The sequence below is a fragment of the Dysidea avara genome, chromosome 1, assembly GCF_963678975.1.
Source record: "Dysidea avara chromosome 1, odDysAvar1.4, whole genome shotgun sequence".
Lineage (NCBI taxonomy): Eukaryota > Metazoa > Porifera > Demospongiae > Dictyoceratida > Dysideidae > Dysidea > Dysidea avara.
Genome location: NC_089272.1, coordinates 46,404,721 through 46,429,701, shown reverse-complemented (window position 1 = coordinate 46,429,701; position 24,981 = coordinate 46,404,721). Strand labels below are relative to the sequence as shown.

Below are 24,981 nucleotides of genomic sequence, written 5' to 3'. Positions count from 1 at the left end.
TTGACCCCCTGTACATGTGATTTAATAAATTTGACGTCCGCCATATATGGGGTTTTAAGGAGGGAATCATGAACTGCCAACATCCAACTGCAAGGTGTACATGCATAATTCAAAGACGATTGCTGGTCCAATATCACAACAATGTCATTTTATTAAGTTCTGTGATTACAAGTGTATGAACGACATTACCCTGCTTACAGCATCATGTAAGAACGACACAGAGCATATCATTGAATCATGTGAAAGTACATACAATATGAATACGTTTACAAATGTGTGTGCATCTATGATTTTCATTGTTCATGTTCTAATTACAGAGTTCCTACAACTAGTATTGCAAATGTTGAGTGTAGTTTGGTTACATTGTACATACTATTACATGGAGCTTGTAAAGTTTAACACGGTTTGTATATACATGGTGGGCCGGAAAAAAAATTGCATAAAAGTGCTGATATCTACATTCTTGTAAACATTAAATGGCATTCTAAATTATCACCTGTTGTTAGAACTATTTAGGAATCAATGCTTCTTATCAAACTGCATGCATGGTTCCATTCATACTTAAACAACACACCCCAGTGTGTTTCTATGGACTATACGCGTCTGCCTTTAATTCTGGTGTACTATATATGTGACTGGATTTGCGAAAAGGTACCTTTTTCACACACAAAATTTAACCCATTTTTTGAACTTTGAAGCTTCATAACATTTTGATTATTGCATATAATTCCCTGAACTTTTCCATGTGTGTAGCTACAGTATCTGGCTACATTTTGGTACTAAGTGCAAGTTAATCAGTATATGGAGTCAAATGTTACATGATTTTGTTTGCTGGTATGTAAAATGTGTGGAAAAGGTACCTTTTCGCAAATCCGGTCACATATATGGAAGCATATAATGGACGGTAATGATTTACCATCTGTCATTACCTTACAATTGCATCTAATTGCAGAAGATACAGAGTACTTCAGACAAATTAATTCTCTGGGTGCATGGTGTGGAGATTTGGTTGGTTTTTTTACACCCCTTCTGAGATATTTGTCCCTTTTCACTTAAAGTGATTTAGCTCTAAGATTTTCACTTAGGCGCCTGGGCTATGGGTAAATACTTCGTACAGGCTCTACCTTCTGTGTACTCCCTCCAGAAAACAAAATTTGTTTGTTAGTATACTTTACATTGGCCAGCACTGAAGGTCTGACTGCAAAATATTCTACACCCTTAGCTACATAACGTAACCTAAACTGTACTTGGGGCACTGAACTACTTTTAGACCGAAAATAACTGGGAAAACAATGGACGATTGGTATTATAAAAATAACAATAGAACACTGTGCACTTGGGGCCCACTACTCAGGGGATTAGGTTATAAAAAAAGAATAATTATAGAAATGCATTTAATCTTTGCATCTTTATTAGAATTTAGTAGGCCTAACAGGCTTCGAATCCATATCTCATCATCTCAAAAGTAGCCGTGACCCATACTTATACAGAGCCTAGTTCAATTATTGTAGACAAAATAATAGAATAGAGAGAGTTGGATTAGCAAGTATTTGTCATCATCAGCACTTCGGCGGCAGGGGTTCTGTACTGTCCATTCAGCTATCTCTTCAAGTCCTCTTACCATTGCCACATTCGTAGATACAATTTTGCCTTCTATAGTGATTTAAGGATGTTCAGGATGTTCGTATGGTCCATGGATTATACCAACAGTTGGTCATACAATGTGATAATTACATCCGTGAATAGTTTATAAAAAGTCATAGTCCCTAACTTATACATGTAACTACTTTAATATAATAATATATGTTAAAAAATGAATGACCTGTTGGATTGTTCTTGGTCTCCATTGTACGATATGGAAGTCAAGCTGGTCTTCATCCCAGAATTCGGAATGAATAAGTTACTGTGTTCAAATGAGGTGACGGACTTGTCTTGGTCCAAGGAATGTCCCAAGAATATCACTTGCTTTTACTAGAAACTTTTATCACTTGTATCCTACATACTACCAAAATACTACTTCAATTTCTTTACTTTCTTTATATAGCTATATGGTGAGTGTTCTATTAGGATACTATGCATGCTTGACTGTTGCAATTGGGTAAATAGGGTGACTGATTGTCAGTGTATTTCAAGCGGACCTTACACAACTGATCTGTACATCATTACACGGAGTGGGGTTTCTCTGTGTCTCTTTATTCTTACCAGTCACCAATGCCAAGGAGATGAGGTCAACTTGTGATTGTGCTGCGTAAGCATTAATTGATTATCAAAAGACGTGGTCATCTTGCTCCTAGCTGGTTGATACAAGATTCACAAGTTCTGAGGCATACTGCGTGTGCATAAATAATGTAGTGGCAATCTTAATATTGAACACAGTAAGGCTTTGTTACCGAAGCTAAATATTCAGCATTATAAATATATATATGCAGGGCTGGAAGGTATATCCCACAGGCAGAATACGGTGACCATATACTGTGTTGTTTAAATTCTAGCCTTGTTGTGATCATATAGAGGCTTGTAGATAAAAAATTTGTAAGATGCTTCTATGGTGTAGTTTTAAGGGGATGTCCATTTGGAAGGGGGGTGGTGGGGTGTTACTTTAGGGAGTCACTACTATACAGTACACTGAGACCTCATGTAGTGACCACTTCTGCAATTAGATCATGCAAGTTATAGTTAAATCATTAAACTCAGTGACTGGTCATTTACGAATATACCGACTGTTCTATTAGGGTAGTTCGATCTTTAGCAAGGGCTACCTGTATAATATAGATATATAATGTAGATAATACATTTAGCATGCTTCCTTAAAGCAATAGCCACAAGGAAACCATATCGTAGAGAGTAAATCTTACAGTAATGTCTATATTCAATGGCTTCAATTATCGCCTATAAGCCACTGCAACCACTGTCACCATATTATTAAAGGTTAGAAGCACTTTAAATTGAAACTTTGGAAATTGTAATTCATTAATTCCAACTTCCAAATACTGTATCTATGCAAAGCATAAAACTTTAGCGCTTGGCGCGCGCAGCGCGCCAAGCGCTAAAGTTTTATGCTTTGCATAGATATAGTATTTGGATGGCGGAAAGATCCCTGCATCCTGATAGGAGGCTTGGAACAATTGGACTGGGCTCTTGATGTACCTAATTATGTGGCTATATAAGCTGGTGTCACTGTACATTCTATCAAGCCACATGTCTATGTAAATAGACATGACAACTTACTGTATGCCACAAAATATTCTTGCATGACCATTAAATTTTACAGTTGTTGTGAAATATGCAATGAAGTGACTAGAAATGACTTCATTCTATAAATGTGACCGGCTCTGTAAAAACAGGTATTATAGCCTTTTCAAAGTCCCAAGTTTGCAAGTTTGGTCTTTTCGTATATACCTCTTAGACATAAATAATCTATGTACTTGAAACTACATCAAGAAATAGTTGTAAACATGAGCTACAATGAGACCAAATCTCAAATAGATACCTAGCAATTAAGTTATGGATTGCCAAGTTGACACAATTGGAAAGGAAAGGCTATAAGATCTGTTTTCGCAGAGCCAGTCACGAATATGATTATGTAGTTGTACCTATAATGGCATAACTATTAGCAATGATCTATTTCCTGTTTATGCTGCAACATTATAGGGAATCTATACACTTCCCAAAGTTTGTCATGGCAGTTATTGATAACTGTAACCACAATCACATCTTATACCTGTAGTTATAGGCATACATGTCTTTAATGGTCACACTGCAGTTAACTATAACTCTATTATAAGACCTACGGAGCCCCAAATCCCACCAAACACCCTCACCAAGTGCTACATCATTATTGTTTATGTGTGCAAAATCTCTTACAAAGAGAATGTACAAGCACAGATATATGAATCAACAAAAAATTATGTGATTAATTGATTTTCATTTAGCTTTGCATGCTTTAAACTTGAACAGGTGATGAGGTCATTGGGTAGATTGTTCCAGATCTTTACACTTGATGGAAAGATGAGTTAAGATACGAGTCTGTTCTTGTGTTTGGTTGTATAGCAGCCTGATTGAGTGACCTCATAAACAGTAGTTGATTAAGGCAGGTATATGAGTATGGTATCAGGATGCAGGGATCTTTCCGCCATCCAAATACTATATCTATGCAAAGCATAAAACTTTGCAGCGCGCCAAGCGCTAAAGTTTTATGCTTTGCATAGATATAGTATTTGGAAGTTGGAATTAATGAATTACAATTTCCAAAGTTTCAATTTAAAGTGCTTCCAACCTTTAATAATATGGTGACAGTGGTTGCAGTGGCTTATAGGCGATAATTGAAGCCATTGAATATAGACATTACTGTAAGATTTACTCTCTACGATATGGTTTCCTTGTGGCTATTGCTTTAAGGAAGCATGCTAAATGTATTATCTACATTATATATCTATATTATACAGGTAGCCCTTGCTAAAGATCGAACTACCCTAATAGAACAGTCGGTATATTCGTAAATGACCTGTCACTGAGTTTATTGATTTAACTATAACTTGCATGATCTAATTGCAAAAGTGGTCACTAAATGAGGTCTCAGTGTACTGTATAGTAGTGACTCCCTAAAGTAACACCCCACCACCCCACTTCCAAATGGACATCCCCTTAAAACTACACCATAGAAGCATCTTACAAAATTTTTATCTACAAGCCTCTATATGATCACAACAAGGCTAGAATTTAAACAACACAGTATATGGTCACCGTATTCTGCCTGTGGGATATACCTTCCAGCCCTGCATATATATATTTATAATGCTGAATATTTAGCTTCGGTAACAAAGCCTTACTGTGTTCAATATTAAGATTGCCACTACATTATTTATGCACACGCAGTATGCCTCAGAACTTGTGAATCTTGTATCAACCAGCTAGGAGCAAGATGACCACGTCTTTTGATAATCAATTAATGCTTACGCAGCACAATCACAAGTTGACCTCATCTCCTTGGCATTGGTGACTGGTAAGAATAAAGAGACACAGAGAAACCCCACTCCGTGTAATGATGTACAGATCAGTTGTGTAAGGTCCGCTTAAAATACACTGACAATCAGTCACCCTATTTACCCAATTGCAACAGTCAAGCATGCATAGTATCCTAATAGAACACTCACCATATAGCTATATAAAGAAAGTAAAGAAATTGAAGTAGTATTTTGGTAGTATGTAGGATACAAGTGATAAAAGTTTCTAGTAAAAGCAAGTGATATTCTTGGGACATTCCTTGGACCAAGACAAGTCCGTCACCTCATTTGAACACAGTAACTTATTCATTCCGAATTCTGGGATGAAGACCAGCTTGACTTCCATATCGTACAATGGAGACCAAGAACAATCCAACAGGTCATTCATTTTTTAACATATATTATTATATTAAAGTAGCTACATGTATAAGTTAGGGACTATGACTTTTTATAAACTATTCACGGATGTAATTATCACATTGTATGACCAACTGTTGGTATAATCCATGGACCATACGAACATCCTGAACATCCTTAAATCACTATAGAAGGCAAATTGTATCTACGAATGTGGCAATGATAAGAGGACTTGAAGAGATAGCTGAATGGACAGTACAGAACCCCTGCCGCCGAAGTGCTGATGATGACAAATACTTGCTAATCCAACTCTCTCTATTCTATTATTTTGTCTACAATAATTGAACTAGGCTCTGTATAAGTATGGGTCACGGCTACTTTTGAGATGATGAGATATGGATTCGAAGCCTGTTAGGCCTACTAAATTCTAATAAAGATGCAAAGATTAAATGCATTTCTATAATTATTCTTTTTTTATAACCTAATCCCCTGAGTAGTGGGCCCCAAGTGCACAGTGTTCTATTGTTATTTTTATAATACCAATCGTCCATTGTTTTCCCAGTTATTTTCGGTCTAAAATTAGTTCAGTGTCCCAAGTACAGTTTAGGTTACGTTATGTAGCTAAGGATGTAGAATATTTTGCAGTCAGACCTTCAGTGCTGGCCAATGTAAAGTATACTAACAAACAAATTTTGTTTTCTGGAGGGAGTACACAGAAGGTAGAGCCTGTACGAAGTATTTACCCATAGCCCAGGCGCCTAAGTGAAAATCTTAGAGCTAAATCACTTTAAGTGAAAAGGGACAAATATCTCAGAAGGGGTGTAAAAAAAACCAACCAAATCTCCACACCATGCACCCAGAGAATTAATTTGTCTGAAGTACTCTGTATCTTCTGCAATTAGATGCAATTGTAAGGTAATGACAGATGGTAAATCATTACCGTCCATTATATGCTTCCATATATATAGTACACCAGAATTAAAGGCAGACGCGTATAGTCCATAGAAACACACTGGGGTGTGTTGTTTAAGTATGAATGGAACCATGCATGCAGTTTGATAAGAAGCATTGATTCCTAAATAGTTCTAACAACAGGTGATAATTTAGAATGCCATTTAATGTTTACAAGAATGTAGATATCAGCACTTTTATGCAATTTTTTTTCCGGCCCACCATGTATATACAAACCATGTTAAACTTTACAAGCTCCATGTAATAGTATGCACAATGTAACCAAACTACACTCAACATTTGCAATACTAGTTGTAGGAACTCTGTAATTAGAACATGAACAATGAAAATCATAGATGCACACACATTTGTAAACGTATTCATATTGTATGTACTTTCACATGATTCAATGATATGCTCTGTGTCGTTCTTACATGATGCTGCAAGCAGGGTAATGTCGTTCATACACTTGTAATCACAGAACTTAATAAAATGACATTGTTGTGATATTGGACCAGCAATCGTCTTTGAATTATGCTTGTACACCTTGCAGTTGGATGTTGGCAGTTCATGATTCCCTCCTTAAAACCCCATATATGGCGGACGTCAAATTTATTAAATCACATGTACAGGGGGTCAATATTTATCTAAAGTTTTTAAAGGTGTGAATAACGTCAATATCACTATTGTATTGTACATATGTATGCATTAATCACACAGCCCTGCATAACCATATTCATGTCATTATAAAGCACATGTACAGTTTCAATTAAGATCACTCCTGCAGGCATTACTATTAAGGCTGTGGGTTGTCACCATCACAATTATAGTATGTTCACTATACGTTATGTTCACTATACGTTATGTTCACTATACGTTATATACATACGTTAGTTTGGTACTCCACATATACGTATACTCCATTAAGGTAAATACAGCTATATACTCTCTAATACAACATTCTTACAGATGATGCCACTTTTAATACAATTATCACTAGATGTTAATTTCTGTGACATTCGTTCAGTAACAATCAGTGTGTGCATGTGTGTGTGTGTGTGAGTGTGTCTTAATACGTCCTTGTGGTCGCAGTTTGTGGAGGAAGAGTAGACATCGCAACTTTTGTGGAGCTACCAATTTGTCACTGGTTCAGGAGGAATCATAGAACTCTGCTATAGCAGTGCACTGTACAGCGGGCAGCTACCAAGTACCAAGTGTCTTAATACGTCCTTGTAACTGTAGACTGCATGCAGTGAGGAATTGCATGGAGGCTTGTTGATCAGATTATGAATCACATCACTCGTGTCACCCTAGCTGAATTAATTCCCACACTTTACTGGCAAATCCATTAGCTGCATGTGTTATTGAGTGTATCATCATTACCCTCTGCATTCCACTTTATGTATGTTATGTTGGTGTGGTTTGTGGTCAAGCTGTTAAAACCCCAAACTTTCCAAAAAAAAAATAATTATATGCCTGTGTATACTGTTCTTTCAAATCCATGTATAGTCATGGCATGCTGCTTTAACATACTACTGTACGTTAATGTTGGACAAGTTTTGCATACCCCATTAGCAACAATATTCCCTATAGTGTATAGGCAATATTACATATTCTCACATTCACGAAGGTAGTTTTCACTTTAGCTCTTCTAGATCTAAACTAGAGTTTGATATCCAAGGATTTGTCATTTCAAATCACTAGCTATAGCTTCCCCCTTAATAATGAAGATAAATACATTACATAACAGAGTGACAGACATGCACAGATGGATGGTCTGATGTTCATGTAATAAAAAAGAGGGGGCACACACTATAACAAAATATCCCATATATATGTGCCTATACCTTTATTTAATATGCCCCCAACCACTCCAATAAAATCATTCCAATACAATATTTATTTTGTCGTGTTCTACACTGTATATACAATTTGTTATTTTGTCAATGTTGGTGAGTTCACAGCAAGGGTTATGCTTTAGCAGTTAGCTATCAACCGTCAATCAATTCGCAACACATTTAAATGTAACTGTGACAATAACTCATCTCATATTGCTTAAAATCAGTACACACCCTCCACCCACTCCCACAACAGACTTTAGAGTACACCAGCACTGTCTGGTCACCAAACTATCTAAATAATATCCAGAGAAGATCAGCTAGGTTTACTGTTAACTGCTACTAGATATACGAGTGTGTTACAAGCATCTTACAACAGCTAGATTGCATTTGGCCCATTTTATATTGAAGAAGAGATAAGATGAAACTGATAATGTTGTACAGAATCATCCATATACTTGCATATAGTCAGCACAATTTACCATTAAACCATAATAACATCTCTCGACGCCATTCATGTAGATTCATTTAGCCAGCTACCAGGCTATAGACTGATACAAATATTAATATTGATTCTCTCTTTCAACCATTCTTACGTGGAATAGCCAGTTACCAAATCAAGCGGCAATACTGTATCATAAACATCCCTCCCATTTATAAGAACAGTTTAAGCGATAATAAAATTAAATTTGTACTTTTATGCTCAATTCTAAGTCTTGTACAGTAACTTCTCATTATATAAATGAAATTATACACCATAATGTTGTATAGTTGGGAACCCAGAAGTAATAGGATTTATTGTGGAAACTTTGTTATGCTCTTCACCAACATTATTTTGAGGTTTAATCCCTACAACAGAATATTGGTATATCACTTCAAGTGTTGTTTTTATGCAAAAAAAAACAACTGATAACTAGCCTACTATACAGAGATGGAACCATTTATGCAAGCATCAAACATGCAAAATACAAGTGTCAATAACCATAACATGATATATCTTAGCAACAGATAAATAGAAATGAAGTAAATAAAGTTAACAATAAAATACAATTGCATGTAAAACTCTCTCACAGCTGTGCTGTTAGTTGCATGCTTATATTAATAAAACATAGCAGTCCATCATGGAACATTGTATTGTCACCATTTACAAGTGAATGAAAAATATTGCCAAAGCTTGGCCATTGCTCAGCAAATCGTTCCTTTCTAATGGTTATTAACTCTTGTCTTCCTCTTAAAGGGTATTGTCCAAACTCATTGAATATAGTTATATGTCCTCCGTTTTCTTCATACATTCTAACAGCTTCATCTGCTGCTGGAACCAGAGTGTTATCAATTTGCTTGGTCTGATTATTTCATGCCATCATCACATTCGGGATGCCTTTGTTTGTACCTAAAGTAACAGTGATAAAAATTTCATAAAGTAGCTAGCTATCTATAGTGAAATATACCTGATATGCGATGCTCATTCCAGGCTGTCACAAACATTGTAGTCCCAACTTGGCTGACGTGTAAAGTGTACCAGGAGACACAATGTTTAATGTGATCGTCTTCCAGGTTGAAATCGCCATTTTCTTGCATTTCTATTAGAGCGGCCTTTATGGGGTAGTTGACCCTTCCGTTGACCTCTACCCATATCCTTTCGATCACATGATTCTATTACAAGACACCAAAGCAAATCAGTATAAACATCACATGAAATGAAACAACAGTTATTGTATGTGTGTCCCACTCTTATATCATTGTTTTAGAATGTCATCTAGTCAGCATTAATATATTGTTTGTTTTTTTTTAATTTGGGGGTTTACCCTGCTTATCCAACTACAATAGCTGCTGCTAAACATCAGTAGTCCACTATAGGTTATTCTTGTTACATCATGATAATGTGACAAATACAATCTCACTTGAGTAGAGGATGTCTGCAGGTGAGGTGGTCCAGAAGGGTTTCGTCTATATCCTGCCAGGTGTTCTTGGATGTACAACATAAGATACCACTCCCTTCCATGGTCAACCCTGATCTGATCCCACATACCATACTGGCATATGGTTTGCCTAAACTTGACAATTCAAATGCTAATAATTAAAAGAAATGTGATTCTAACAATACTTCATAGAATTTTAATAATCACTGTTAACGTTATGGATGAATGTGTGGGTAGTAATGCAGTGCTAGTGTAGTTGCTACAAGTAATGAAGTACCTGTACACTGTACATTACCAAAAAGTGTAATGTATTTTTGGTCATTTGTCCCTTTCTAATAGAACAGTCGTGAGTACTATTAGAGTATATTACAGATAAGCAGCTAATGCCATAGTATTGACATTATACTAGCATAGTTAGATGTTTTTGGAACATTTTACCTTTAAAAGTTGTGCTGGGCTACCACTTCATCATCATTTAAGTATTTGTATTTTGATTAAGTGTATTGTTTTGTTGCTGGTACATTATTGTGTGTAAATTTGTGTTGTAGTACATAAAGTATTTTGTATATTGAGTGGACTCCCTGTTTTAATATAAAATTAAACAACAAATATTATTAATTGTTTATATCATGTAAGTAGGTGGTATTTGGTATATGTATTAAAATGCATGAAAAAATATCCACGAGTGTTGTATCCTACATTATAGGTGCACATGCTGTACACTTTATGTTATTAGTGAACACAGCTGAATAAAGTATACAGCCAGGCTGATAGGAGGCTTGGAACAATTGGACTGGGCTCTTGATGTACCTAATTATGTGGCTATATAAGCTGGTGTCACTGTACATTCTATCAAGCCACATGTCTATGTAAATAGACATGACAACTTACTGTATGCCACAAAATATTCTTGACCATTAAATTTTACAGTTGTTGTGAAATATGCAATGAAGTGACTAGAAATGACTTCATTCTATAAATGTGACCGGCTCTGTAAAAACAGGTATTATAGCCTTTTCAAAGTCCCAAGTTTGCAAGTTTGGTCTTTTCGTATATACCTCTTAGACATAAATAATCTATGTACTTGAAACTACATCAAGAAATAGTTGTAAACATGAGCTACAATGAGACCAAATCTCAAATAGATACCTAGCAATTAAGTTATGGATTGCCAAGTTGACACAATTGGAAAGGAAAGGCTATAAGATCTGTTTTCGCAGAGCCAGTCACGAATATGATTATGTAGTTGTACCTATAATGGCATAACTATTAGCAATGATCTATTTCCTGTTTATGCTGCAACATTATAGGGAATCTATACACTTCCCAAAGTTTGTCATGGCAGTTATTGATAACTGTAACCACAATCACATCTTATACCTGTAGTTATAGGCATACATGTCTTTAATGGTCACACTGCAGTTAACTATAACTCTATTATAAGACCTACGGAGCCCCAAATCCCACCAAACACCCTCACCAAGTGCTACATCATTATTGTTTATGTGTGCAAAATCTCTTACAAAGAGAATGTACAAGCACAGATATATGAATCAACAAAAAATTATGTGATTAATTGATTTTCATTTAGCTTTGCATGCTTTAAACTTGAACAGGTGATGAGGTCATCTTTACACTTGATGGAAAGATGAGTTAAGATACGAGTCTGTTCTTGTGTTTGGTTGTATAGCAGCCTGATTGAGTGACCTCATTAACAGTAGTTGATTGGGGCAGGTATATGAGTATGGTACCAGTCAGTGCATCTATTAATTGGTGCATGATCTTAAACATTGTGATCACATTGAGCTGGTGTCCGTAGTGAGCCAGAGGTGGCCAATTCAACGTTTGTAACATATTTGTGACACTTGCATATGAAGAATAATTATTATACACAGACCTCGCACAGCATCTTTGAACTGATTCAATAGCTATACCATAATGTTAGTAACTTTTGTAACTACATGCACATATGGATTTTATGTTACATATGCAAAGTGATTTCAGATTGAGTGTGTCATTGACAGAAGAAGTAGTTTAGGTGGGAGTGGGCTAGCAATTCGCTTTCCTTGAAATATTACATATTATATAAACATCTAGGCTGAAGTTCAGTGGAACTTGAAATCCCTCTCTGAATCTGCCACTGTGGAACTTTAGTTTTCACAACTTAAATTACATGCAATTACATCAAGTACATAAACTTATAGAGCTCAATTGTCAATTCCATGAAGTTTCATATAAATTTTGTACCAGCATCTCAGTCAATTCCAATTGTAATACTGAATATCTGTCCCCATTATATATCCTCTCTAGAAGAGTTATTTACATTGGCAGAGACATCCTTGACTCAACAAATAAGCATTCATTGTCATCTACCGCTATAGCTGCATTCTGGCCATCTGAAGGAAGCCACATAAACGAGATTAATAACAGTATTGACAAAGGTAGTAATTAAAAATGCTACACTCTAATGTCATAGAAGATCCTGTATACTATGGAACATGTTCATGCAATGGATGGATGTTATCCAGAAAGTTTTTTAAATGAAATATTTACTGGGCTTTAAAAATGATTGCATTGTGTAGATTCCTATATTAGCCAAATATGTACATCATAAAATCATTTATAATCATGAAACTGTCTTTGTAGCATGTCCAATTCCCATCAAGTTTTGTATAATAGCATATATTATAAATTTGTAAAAGAATTATTATTAAATTAGATATACTTGTTATATGGTGGTATACATTAATATATGGTTCTTAATGCAGTGCTTTTTGTATGCATTTTCCTGTACGTGTGCCACCCTCTGCTACCTTATTGCGCCAAAAGCTTCTTACACGATGAAGGGATGCATTCATTTCATACTTCAGTTTTTCATTCTCCAATTCCAGATGTTCAGCTTTTCTCTGAAACGTCGTGCTGTAAGTATAGCCATCTCACGATCTTCAACAGCATTTTGAACATAATGTTTTACAGCCACTTCAGCTTTCGTCTTTTGTGATGCATCTTGAATTCCAGAACCTTTAATGGTAACTGATGTATCATTTGGTAGTGGACCAAGAATTGGTAATAATACGGAACTTAGCTCCTCACTCACACCAGTGTCAGGTTGAAGCGTTACTGTTTGTGGATGACTACTAGCTACAGCTACACTGAAACTATTAAGATTAGCAGTAACTGTTGTCATATCTGAATCAGTTTCTGAATCTGACCAGTGTTGCTGCATTCTTTGTCTTGCACGTTCTCTAAATACAGCCTTCTCCAACTTTGAAATTTCCTCAACATCACTGGGAATTAAGGTAGGGTTGATGTGCTGTGGGTTAAAAATATGGATGACTAAAGAGATAACAGTTACTATGTATTTATTATGGTTTTACATCAAACAGTGTGGCAGGTAGTACTGTTTAAGTAGGAATCGCCCCAAAAGTGGCATGCACCACTAAAAAATGCTCCCTTTGCAAATACATCTTATGCACCTATCAAAATTAAGTCCCACTACCCCCTCCTGGGCATACGTGGGGGAATAGTGGGGGATTTGATCTTATTTGACCTTAAAATTTGCCCCACTAGTGGGGGATTTGACCGTTCAATTTACTAACTATGCGCTTCCTGTAAGATTAACCTGTTGGGAATTTGATGACTCGTTGTGCCCCACAGGTGCGGAATTTGAAATTTGAGAAAGTCAAATCCCCACCTATCCCCACCATTGCCCGGGAGGGGGTGGTGGGGGATAATATTGATAAGTGCATTACTGCGAGTGATGAAAGCCATCTTTATGGAATAATATTAGTCTGTCTAACTCCAAATACAGCATTAAAAACAAGATTCTTACAGGCTGCCAGATAAAGAACTTGGGTTGCCTGCCTGCCAGACAACAGTCACAAGGTTAGAGGCCAAACAAAGAAGCACATTTATACCATTCTACACCACAACAACAAACCCACCAGTGGGATGTACCTTTTGGGCAGTCGAGTGCAAACACCACACCTCATAAAAATCTATGTATTAGAATGGCATGATGACTGTACCACTCATAGTATTTGAAAAAAAAGCAATCAGCCTAGTACTAATAGAACAGTTACATGTGTACCGTATATTAATTATCACACAGGGTGGAAATGTTTTGCGGATGCGATAAACGCCAGGGCTTATTTGCTGGAAAACTTTCGCAGTGTTTATTTTTTTTAATTCCTTGTTACTCAGCTATCCAAGTGTATGTTTTGTGGTAAAATTTGTGGTTTGCACACAACCTGTGAAAGTTGCAAAATGCTATAATAAAGAAGTCAACAAAATAATTAGTATATTAAAATTGTTAATTTAAAAATGAAGTAGGGATCCAAAGAATAAAAAGTTCATATACAACAGATGAATGATGGTATTACAGCATAGCTCTGTGAAACGCTTCAATGCCAATGTAGAGATTTTCTCACAGAGCTATGCTGCAATGCTTCTTCATTTCATTACTTTTTGGATCCCTATACTTTATTTTGAAATTTACAATTCATAATATACTAGATAGCTATTGCCTTACACAGACACACCTCATTACTTATAAAACAAGGCTGGTCAAAGTCAGACACACAGCTGCACTCCTGACAGTGAGATCTGCACAAGGCATGGTGAAAGTCAGACACAAGACTGCACACTTGACAATAAGATATGCACAAGGCATGGTCAAAGTCAGACACAAAACTGCACACCTGACAGTAAGACCTACACAAGCATGGTCAAATTCAGACACAAAACTTCACACCTGAGAGTATAAGACCCACACAAGGCATGGTCAAAGTCAGACACAAAACTGTACACCTGACAGTAAGACCCGCACAAGGCATGGTCAAAGTCAGACACAAAACTTCACACCTGACAGTAAGACCCGCACAAGGCATGGTCAAAGTCAGACACAAAACTTCACACCTGACAGTAAGACCCGCACAAGGCATGGTCAAAGTCAGACATAAAACTTCACACCTGACAGTAAGACCCGCACAAGGCATGGTCAAAGTCAGACACAAAACTTCACACCTGACAGTAAGACCCGCACAAGGCATGGTCAAAGTCAGACACAAAACTTCACACCTGACAGTAAGACCCACACAAGACATGGTCAAAGTCAGACACAAAACTGCACACCTGACAGTAAGACCCGCACAAGGCATGGTCAAAGTCAGACACAAAACTGCACACCTGACAGTAAGACCCACACAAGGCATGGTCAAAGTCAGACACAAAACTGCACACCTGACAGTAAGACCCGCACAAGGCATGGTCAAAGTCAGACACAAAACTGCACACCTGACAGTAAGGCCCGCACAAGACATGGTCAAAGTCAGACACAAAACTTCACACCCGACGGTCAAAGTCAGACATACTGTACAGTAAAACTGCACACCTGATGTCCTTATAAAATCCGTACTGAGCAAATTACAGGTCACATTTAGACACAGGTACTATATGCATCTACAGCAGGATCGTTGGTTGAAGTAGAAGAAAATGCTTTTATAGATAGTGTTCACTATAATTATTATTCAGCCCAAATCTACCTTGCATTTCTCATATCAAGATCAGAGTTATATGGATCCATTTTCAGTATTTTGGTAGGTGATAATTAAATGCAACATTACTTAACACCTATAAAATTGTAATCTTTAAAAAGGGAGTAATGAAAAGTTCTGTACATGGTAGTACAGGCAATCTTCAATACATTGAGTTTGCAAATACTGGTCACATGTATAGCAGCAGAAAGACAGTGATTTGGCATTAGTTTGTATAGATTGTCTTTACTCATGTAGCTATTTGCTAATTGTCGGTCCACCACACTGTTATTGTTTTGGGTAGCCATAACCTCACATGGACCTACTGGTCATGGTACGGTTTATTGGAGTGAAAGAGTGCGGTTATTTTACTCTAACTTGTTCTTGCTTATAAGCGGTCTGCATACATATAACTGTTATGTATAGCTACGTACGTATAGTGATATGACAAGTAAATTATAAAGTAATTTCATAAGTCTGTGATATTGTGGGATCACCCTTATAAAACCTTCAAAGATAGTTCCAGATCTGATCTATGAGTTGACTTGTGTGCCTGTTTCAACAACCTGTCATTCTAATCAACCCATGAGACTTGTCACTTGTCTGCTGTGTGAAGTCATGGTACACCAGAAACATTAATTAGCTAGTGATAAGTTGATGCAACATGTAATTGTATTCATCAAATGATCTCCTATGGTAATGGTATAGTGGAAATTCTAGTCCACATCTGTAATTCACAGGTTGCATGGATCACATCTTTTGTCTCTTACAATTTTTAGCCATATTGCACAAGTAAAGCTAATCTGTTATGATCATGTTGCTACTGTATATGCCTGTCCATCAGTTCAGAAGCTCATATGAGCAGGGAAACATAAAAGGCACAACCTATACAAATGTCAGTAATCACATACATAGATAGTAACATCACATTGAAACTTCTGGACAAAAAGTATACATGCACTTCACTCTAGGTTTATTCAAGAATAAGCCATCTGTTTTAACAATTCAATTAACAATTCATTTGCAATGATTGTGGTGAGTGTAGGCTGGTGGTAGGCAGTCTTCTTGAAATAACTTTGTAGTGTATGTAAAAGGCTGGGCCTGCAAGCATATAGTATAGCAGAGCAAACATCACCCCACACTCTTATTGAATAAATTGAACATCAGCTAGCTGTGCTCAAATGTGAGTTGTCAAGTTAAACTGCTCTTATTTTGTTTGTTCATATAGGATACTGCAGAACTACTACTGTTGATCATTCTTTGTGGAATACTTATGTTGATACTAACTATTAATTTATGTACACTTATTGGTACATGTTACAATTGGTTGAGGAGGTGTAATGAAGAGGAGAATGATGGTAATGATTTCATTGACTTTGAACGCTAGACTACTGTGACTGAAAACAATGATTTCATTAACTGTGACTGCATGTTTGATTAGCTATAGTTATGTCTCTTTTATGTCTGTAATGATTGTCCAGTTAGACACTGGAGGGCAAACATAGAAGACAAAATCTGTATGAGGTGATATTTTGAACTATACGCAGTGTTGCAATACAACAGCAATCATTATTCTATGTGGAGGGTTGAAGTCTTAATCCAGTGTACAACAGAATAGAGGGCAAAATATTCATTTGTAACAGGTGACATCTTGATATTGATAGACTTCTGTTGGCTGTGACTTCACTTGTATAGCCAGCCAAGTGCTCTGCATTCATTAATGTGGCGGACAAAGTGGTTTTTGTTGATCATGCTATAAAAAGTGACCTAAGTTAGGTGTGAATGTGACAGATATGCCACCTCAAATTATTGGTAATCTTATGAATAGGTGAATATATTTTAGGTATTTCATCATTCACCATACAACCACCATACAACCATTCACAGTAAAACAAACTAGTGAAGGCCACTACTAATTTCTGCCACAACACTAACTATTTTTGTGTAGTGACATTCACCACTTAGTGATGTTCACTACTCTTTTGTAGTGACCCTCACTACATAGAAGTGAAAAAATAGTGAGTATTGTGGCAGACATTAGTAAAAGTTTGCCAGAATAAAAACTAACTAGTGACCTTCATTAGTTAGTTTTACTGTGTCAAATTTTATTAAACTTTTCCAATATTCATGTATACACATGCATGCATCATATCCAAATGGACACTTATGCAATTGTGAAAATGTTGCCTAACAGAGCCACCATCCCTCCTACATTCTCTGGTAGAGCTACAAAGTTACCATCACCCTTTTCATATGCACACTTTAAACCTACCAGGTTAACACATTCATATGACCACCATAACCAGCTGCAAGTTGGACTGGGGTTGAACCCTGAAGTCATAACCAAGTTCAACCCTACAAAGGAGTAGGGTTGAACTCGGGTTAACTCAGTTTATGGCTTCAAAAATAGGCTGCGGTTTTAGGTGAATACATAAAGTGTTTAGAAGACAATTATCACTTAGTGAATGCAATCACCTGATGATTTCTCTTGTGAACAGAAAGTAGTGGGTAGACTATATGGATTACTCTATAGTTACCTGGGTTGAACTCACTTTTGAGTGTCCATGTGAAAATGGTATAAGGTATGAACATGAAAAGCAACAAGCTCAGTAACTATACAGAGGTTAAGAGCACACCTCGAATAGGCTTTGCCTTCTGTGTTCACCCTCCAGTTCCCAACTGGTAAGGTAGATAATAGCTAATAACAAAATCACAGTGTGACAGTGTGGCACAGTGTGGCTAGCTAGCTACTTTAGATCAGCACAGTAGTTCAACTTACTAGCTAGCTGGTAACGGGAACTCTTCAATTTAGTGCCTTGCTTATTTGGGAGTTCTCTTTACCATTTGGGCTACTGTTACTCTCCTAGTGATCTGAACTCCCCTTTCAGAGTAAAATAATTTACTATCCATAGTTGCTGTTACTCCCCACTTTTAACAGTGTGCAGTTGCATAGTTACTGCATCGAAAAATTATGTGGACAACCACTGTGTAGGGATATCAAATATCCTACCGTAAATCAGGAAATGTTCGTCATTAAAAATTCTACGCTAAATATTTTCGTCCTGTCATAATTGACAAAAAAGATGGGGTACCTAATTATAGGCTTAGGTTTAATAGCTAATTTATTAAGTTAAAAATAGTTCGTTGTCTTAATTTTTGTTGATACAGCCAACAACGTTGATCATGAAATTTTCCTGATTTGCGGTATAGGATGAACGGTACTGGAAAGCTTATACCTTATAGTATAATAACAAAAAATTGGTGGTATTAAAAAAGGTGAAAACCCATCATTGAAAAATTGGTAAAATTTGGTGAATGGATACTCCACTTTAAATATTCCTCTTACAGTAGGTACGCATTATGTGATCAAACGTGCAATACAAATGCACTACGTACTACTATAGCAAGACCATGTTGCGCCATTGCTTTGGTCCTGAAATATTTACAAACCAATACCACTGAGACTCAACCAGAGATTATTACCCTTTATTACTCAAACGCCAATACATTGCCATAAACGCGTATTACACAAGTTATTTTTGTGGTGGCTTTTGTTTAGAGTGGGTGTATTTAGGCCACTCCAAGAAAGTTCCTTGTTTCTCATTGACCTCAGAAATACATGCGGGCGGGTGGTCCATTGTCCATTAGATATTTCCACTTATTTTTGAAATTCATAACTAACTTACAGGTAAGAACACAGTAGAAATGTTTAAACTACTAGCTAAATGGGCTTTCTGAATGCTAAACTAGTTACTGCTATGCAATCACAGAATAAATAATGAATAAAATGTTTAGTTGGCAGCAATAATGAATGACCACGAGGGAAGAGATCTGCATGCAGGCGGGAAATGGGAAACAATGAATTTTCTTGGGGTGGCCTTATGGTGCTCTGACTTCCAACACATAAGTTCCTAGGCATCTGAAACTTAGCATAAAAACTCACCATGAACAGTTCTAACTGTTAAAGAAATCTTTATCAGTCGGCGTCATCCATTTTTCTGTCACCATTCGCGACGCTATCTTTGCCATAGAATGTCCAAATTTGGGCAAAATGTATCAAGTTTTGCACATGATAACCACAAAAATTTGTTTCCACTTCTATCAGCGATGACAATGAGATACAGTGAACTATGCAAACAGAGAGGGTCGATTATTGATAGTCTTCCAAGATAAGTTAAGTACAATGAAAGAACAGTAGAGATGTTGTGATGTATTACAGATAACGCTTACACTCATTGTTGAAGATGACAATATCAATCACAAGTGAGGAGCTATTACCTGCACAATTGGATACAAGACCCATTATACTTTGAACATTCGTAATGACTTTTATAAAATGTCATTAAATTTTAGAAATACAATCATTTGCAAAATACAGACAAAATAAATAAAATCGAGCTACATGGGGCCAAGAAGAAAAATGGTTTTACCTAAATTTATAGGGCCCCATCTACAGACATACCGAGAATACTGAAAATACTACTTTTCAAATTATCCAAGTGGGGACTACTGGCAATACGATACCAAAAGTATTGATATCACCAATGCGATACAGTGAGTATCGATACTCAATGCCAAAAGGGTTAATACTGATACAGGTAGCTCACACGATGAATTAGTAAGATTTCATTGTAAATGGAAAGTAACTGCTATTTGAACCTCTTTAGATAGCACTTTTACACTTGATCAAAGCACTGTTAGCAAAAAAAAGTTGTGTTGACTTCTATTCTAGTAGGTTTAGAGCCAACGTCGTTTCAATACTTTGCAAGAAAGTTCTGCCATACATCATATTAGCTCTTAGCACCTGTTGTAGTTAGGGCTGGGCGATACTAGGATTTCTGATTCGATTTAATATATTTGATACTCTCATCAGCGGAACAAAAGATCATAGGATGGGACTGCTTGGTCTGGAGAAAGGCTTTAATGAGAGATCAGTTCACGTGTATGGGTGGTGAACCCATGCATACTGCATTAAGGGAAAAGGACAGACAATACATCTGGGCGTGTGCCCCAACTATCAATTATTACGATAAGCGAAGTACTTTTATGCTTCATTTTCTACTATATTCAGCCCATTGCACAGCTACAGACGAAGAACAATATGAAAGCCTATTATTTTGCTGCCACCCTTAGACATAAGAAAACAATTGTTGTGTAGCTTAAAATCGCTAACCCCAGCAATGAAACTACACACCTAAAAGTAACCATTGGTGAATGCCTTCTGCCTGACAATAATACATTGTTCATAGTATCCTGAATAAACTACAAATCTTTGAAAAATTACTTAAGTAATGCACACGATGAAACTAAGATTCCACAATAACCTGGCCAGCATGTGGACAAAACCCAATACCAAGTATTATAAGAGCTTGGTGACAGAGCCAGGGAGAAATTTTACTTAAATGTCTCGGATATTGAAATGCCTACCATATAAGGTTGTATTACAGATGAGTTGCCTCTTTAAGGCGTGGCCATTTTACCATAAATTTTCCATACTTTCTGAGCTCGCTAAGTAAAAAAATGTATTACGGCTAATGGAGAAAATGAACATTTCGGTTAATTTTAGCAAGGTTCGAGATATAACATATCCACTGTGTAAGGTTAAGGCCGAACAAGGAGGTAATTTTCCTTCAATCTCTCGGGTTTTTGGAAAGCAATAAACTCGCTGAAAACATTCTTTGTAAGACTTTGCTACTAAGAATAACAGACTGGATGATTGTAACTCACCTTGTGCCTTTGCAGAATCAAAAATGTTTGTTTAAAATGAGTTTTTTGTTAACTTCTTGACAAACATTGTAGTCATACGTAAAACGGAAACTACTAGTTTGCTCGAGTTTCACAAGGCACAACCCCTAAAGACAACCCGTCTATAGCTTCGCCACTTAAACCCTGTAAGAGGGAGTACAAAGGCGATGTACACTGTGACCCCAAGGTACACCCACTGCCGTGACTAGCATTATAGATTAACGTTGGTGCAAAAACGGTCCCTATAAAAGTCATGGTAGTCTCGTGCCCAGACCGCTTTCCCCCCTTTTTATTTGGATAGGGAAAAGTTTTTATCCTTCCCAAGGGGAAAAGACTGTGACTGGTCTAAGCACGAGACTAAGCAAACACGCAGTGTGACGTGCTTCAAGCTAAGTAAAAATGGCAAGTGTGACCGTAAACTAGTCTACATGTATAAGTATAACAAACCTCCCTTTCCTTCTCTTCGTCCTTGTCAAACAATTGTATCCATACTGAACTGGTGGTCACGAATAATTTATGTAGCAATTGCCGATATTCGTGTTTATTTTTGACAGACTTTCGAATATTTTATCTTTTTTTCTCGGTTAGCGCGTGTTCAAAAGTTGCGTTCAGTTCTTTAACGATTAAAAACCAACCGAAAACTTGGACACAGAAGTCTCAAAGTATGAATATATACTGTTTGTGATATTTATACCATAGTTACACCTATAACTAACATTTTAGTTACAATATTGCTTGTGCGTGTTAATGCCTATGTATAAACCATTGGCGTTTTTTCTAATTTCGAAAACCAAGTGTAAACAGCTTCTAATCGTCTTGACTTAGACTTAGTAAAGCTCAAAATAGTGCAACAAAACATATTGTACCTATACGAAGTTTTTAAACTGACCAGCTTCTGCAAAGCAGGCTGCTTTTTCGCGTTATCAGTACTTTTCCTCAATAGTAATGCGCGTTAAAAATTTTTTTAACGATGACCATCAATTTTTGGTAATGATCATAAATCACACTGTTGTTTTTAATAGGCATAGTGCTAAATGCCACAATTTTCCGGCTAAAGCCATCCACTGCACATATGTGGGTCACACCAAACATAACATTTTTTTCATTTTGGTCGATGTGTAGTTTGTGACCAAAATAATCTGCCCTGTATGTTGTAGGATTTGTCATCCTGGCAGTGGAGTTTGTACGGGCACGGCAGTACACAGGTGAGACATATCTCAATGATTCGCCAACTCTCTTTTCTCCTGTTCTGATTCCCCTTGATGCCAATACCCCTGTAAATGTTCTGCGTCCATACACAGGACCCACCTATATGTATATAACACATAGTATGGTTTTAAATAAATGGTTATATCATGTTGTACCTCACTGACAGCAGCGGCTACGACCTCATCTAACTCAGGTTTTGTCAGCCGGCTTGTTTTGTGAATGTTCCTTTCACGGCAGAACCTATATATAGGATGAACCAATCTAAGGACTATATTACTTTTGTATGCTGATTATTCATAAACACATATGCAAACCCTATATATAGCTACAGTGTACATTGAATGAAGCCTACATTTGGGTCTCTAAAATTTTGCCATGCGTTATATAGCAATGTAGCTATACTACTAAATAAACTGGTAGTGAATTACTACACATATATTATTCTCAGTCTTAAATTACTTAGCCAGTAATAATTGGAATCAGTGTATTAGTTAGACTATTCATGATCATAATAATGGTGATCGTCTGGTCTGGTATACAATATAGTACCTAATGTTTGCGCTTCAATGTGGGGCTAGACTGGTGATATTCACTGTAGAGCATGCATGCATGTATACATACAAGCTACACAAACACATGTGGACAAGTAGGTAAAAAAAAATTACTAGCTACTTACGCGGTAATCTAGCTTGTTAGCCCGTCTCAATCAAACATGATGCAATTAATTATTGTTGAAAACTGAATGCACGGACCCTTTATATAGCTAGTTATATTATCTATAGTTATATACCCATAGCTATTACCTACGTATGCAGCACTAGTGAGCTCTTTTTGCAACTGTAAGTAACTATATATATAATACAGTTCTGACTCTGCAACGGGCTTGCAGCTGTTTGTAGCTATATACAGTAGGTTCATGTACCAAGCTACTTAGCTAGCTATATGTATACAAACCTCTCCAATGAGCGAACACTCAGTCCTTTCCTGCTAGGATATTTGTATTGCAGGTGAAGACTCATACGTTTGTGGGTCCATCGCTCCTTCTCTATTTTCTCCCTTATGAACTCTTCCAACTCATCCAGCAAGCGTATCCCAGCCATGGCTATATATTCGAGGCTAGTGTAGCTACTTATTTGCATGGTGCCAACCAATTAGCTATTGTTGAACTGCGCCTCTCGCGTCTATACAATAAGTGTAAGCGGCTGGCCCTGAGGCTAACTAAGGCCAATGAAACTTGATTAGCAGTTTCGCGTCACCGCCCACATCCCTTCACTAGCACCCGCATGGAATTTCATTATTGGCAATTTAGATCGAAATACTCTAATAGAGCAGTCACTTTTACTCTAATAAAGAAGTCACTTTATTATAGGCATGCCAGGAGTACTAATATTCTTTTTATTCAAATGAGAAGTGTTATCCATGCAATTTTACAACACTTTAGTGACAATATGAAGGTTTCTGATCTCAGCACACCCTGAGTAGGCAATAATGAATAATGAATAAAAACCCCCCGCCCGCATCAAAATTTCAAAAATCTGAGCGAGAAACTAGTAATCAAGTTTCATTGGTCTAACTATCTGTACATTATAATTAGCGCATCCCCTCTAGTTGAGATTAATTAACAAGCAATGATAGCTAGCTAGATAAGATCTAATCTTCACATAACAATAGAGCTAAGTATAGCTAATTGCAGTTAGTATAATTATATTGCTAGTGGAGGCCTGCACTGAGCATTTCAATACTTGCTACATCAGTACTGAATCACGTAATCATGCACTGACCTATCAATGTCAACCCCACTCCCACCAAGCCAGTACGGGATATGTGGGGGTTGGTACTTTTTTGTGTCAAATCCCCTTCGTCACATGGTGCATGGGACTATATGTGGGATTTGACCTAATAATTATATAATTCGTCCCAGCTAGGTAGGGGAATTTGACTTTCCACTTCATCAAATCCCCACTATATCCACCCTACTGGGGGTGGGCTTGACATTTATAGGTGCAACAAAAAATACACTTCAATTAGCTTCTTATGTAGCTACAGTGAAACTGTATACATCTGTACACACACACATGTACACATACACACACATACACACACAACAAAAAAATGGTAATATTTTTAACATCATTAGCTATATATAATTATAACTACAGTTAATTGCATCCATGTGAGTTAATTGTATCCATGTGTTTTAGGCCAGTAGCCTGTAACAACAGCAAGCATAAGCAAATAAAACACAGCCCGTATGCTAATCACTACTACTCACTTTGGTCTCCTTCTGTACAGCTACACTTTAATTTTCTCTTGATACAATGTAAAGCAATCCATGAGCAGGTTGTAATCTTATGGTTAATTAGCTATCTATAAAAAAAATAAAGTAATATTGTTAATTCATCTAGAAGAATAAAACAAATATAAT

General features: G+C 36.7%; 1 protein-coding gene and 1 long non-coding RNA gene across 2 annotated transcripts; both read right to left on the bottom strand.

Moving 5' to 3' along the window:
• Positions 1-9,089: 9,089 nt before the first annotated feature.
• Positions 9,090-23,656, bottom strand: LOC136247087 (uncharacterized). The gene is made up of 6 exons (XM_066038707.1): positions 23,511-23,656; positions 22,712-22,796; positions 22,323-22,655; positions 10,051-10,203; positions 9,598-9,802; positions 9,090-9,539 (listed from the first exon to the last, which is right to left on the bottom strand). Exons 1-6 carry the CDS (start codon positions 23,654-23,656, stop codon positions 9,502-9,504), a joined length of 960 nt encoding a protein of 319 aa, XP_065894779.1. The 3' UTR covers positions 9,090-9,501.
• LOC136265832 (uncharacterized) lies at positions 12,218-22,213 on the bottom strand. Its single transcript, XR_010705751.1, has 4 exons — positions 21,795-22,213; positions 19,833-19,880; positions 19,546-19,730; positions 12,218-13,381 (listed from the first exon to the last, which is right to left on the bottom strand). It is a non-coding gene; the product is annotated as an uncharacterized lncRNA (long non-coding RNA).
• Positions 23,657-24,981: the final 1,325 nt, after the last annotated feature.

What these genes read in the sequence shown, in the direction of transcription:
- LOC136247087 (XM_066038707.1), bottom strand. Translation starts at nt 23,656, where the DNA reads ATGGCTGGGATACGCTTGCTGGATGAGTTGGAAGAGTTCATAAGGGAG. An exon ending in TAGCCGCTGCTGTCAGTGAG is followed by an intron (nt 22,656 to 22,711) that starts GTACAACATGAT and finishes ATATACATATAG; the next exon opens with GTGGGTCCTGTGTATGGACG. An exon ending in TGCAGACATCCTCTACTCAA is followed by an intron (nt 9,803 to 10,050) that starts GTGAGATTGTAT and finishes GTCTTGTAATAG; the next exon opens with AATCATGTGATCGAAAGGAT.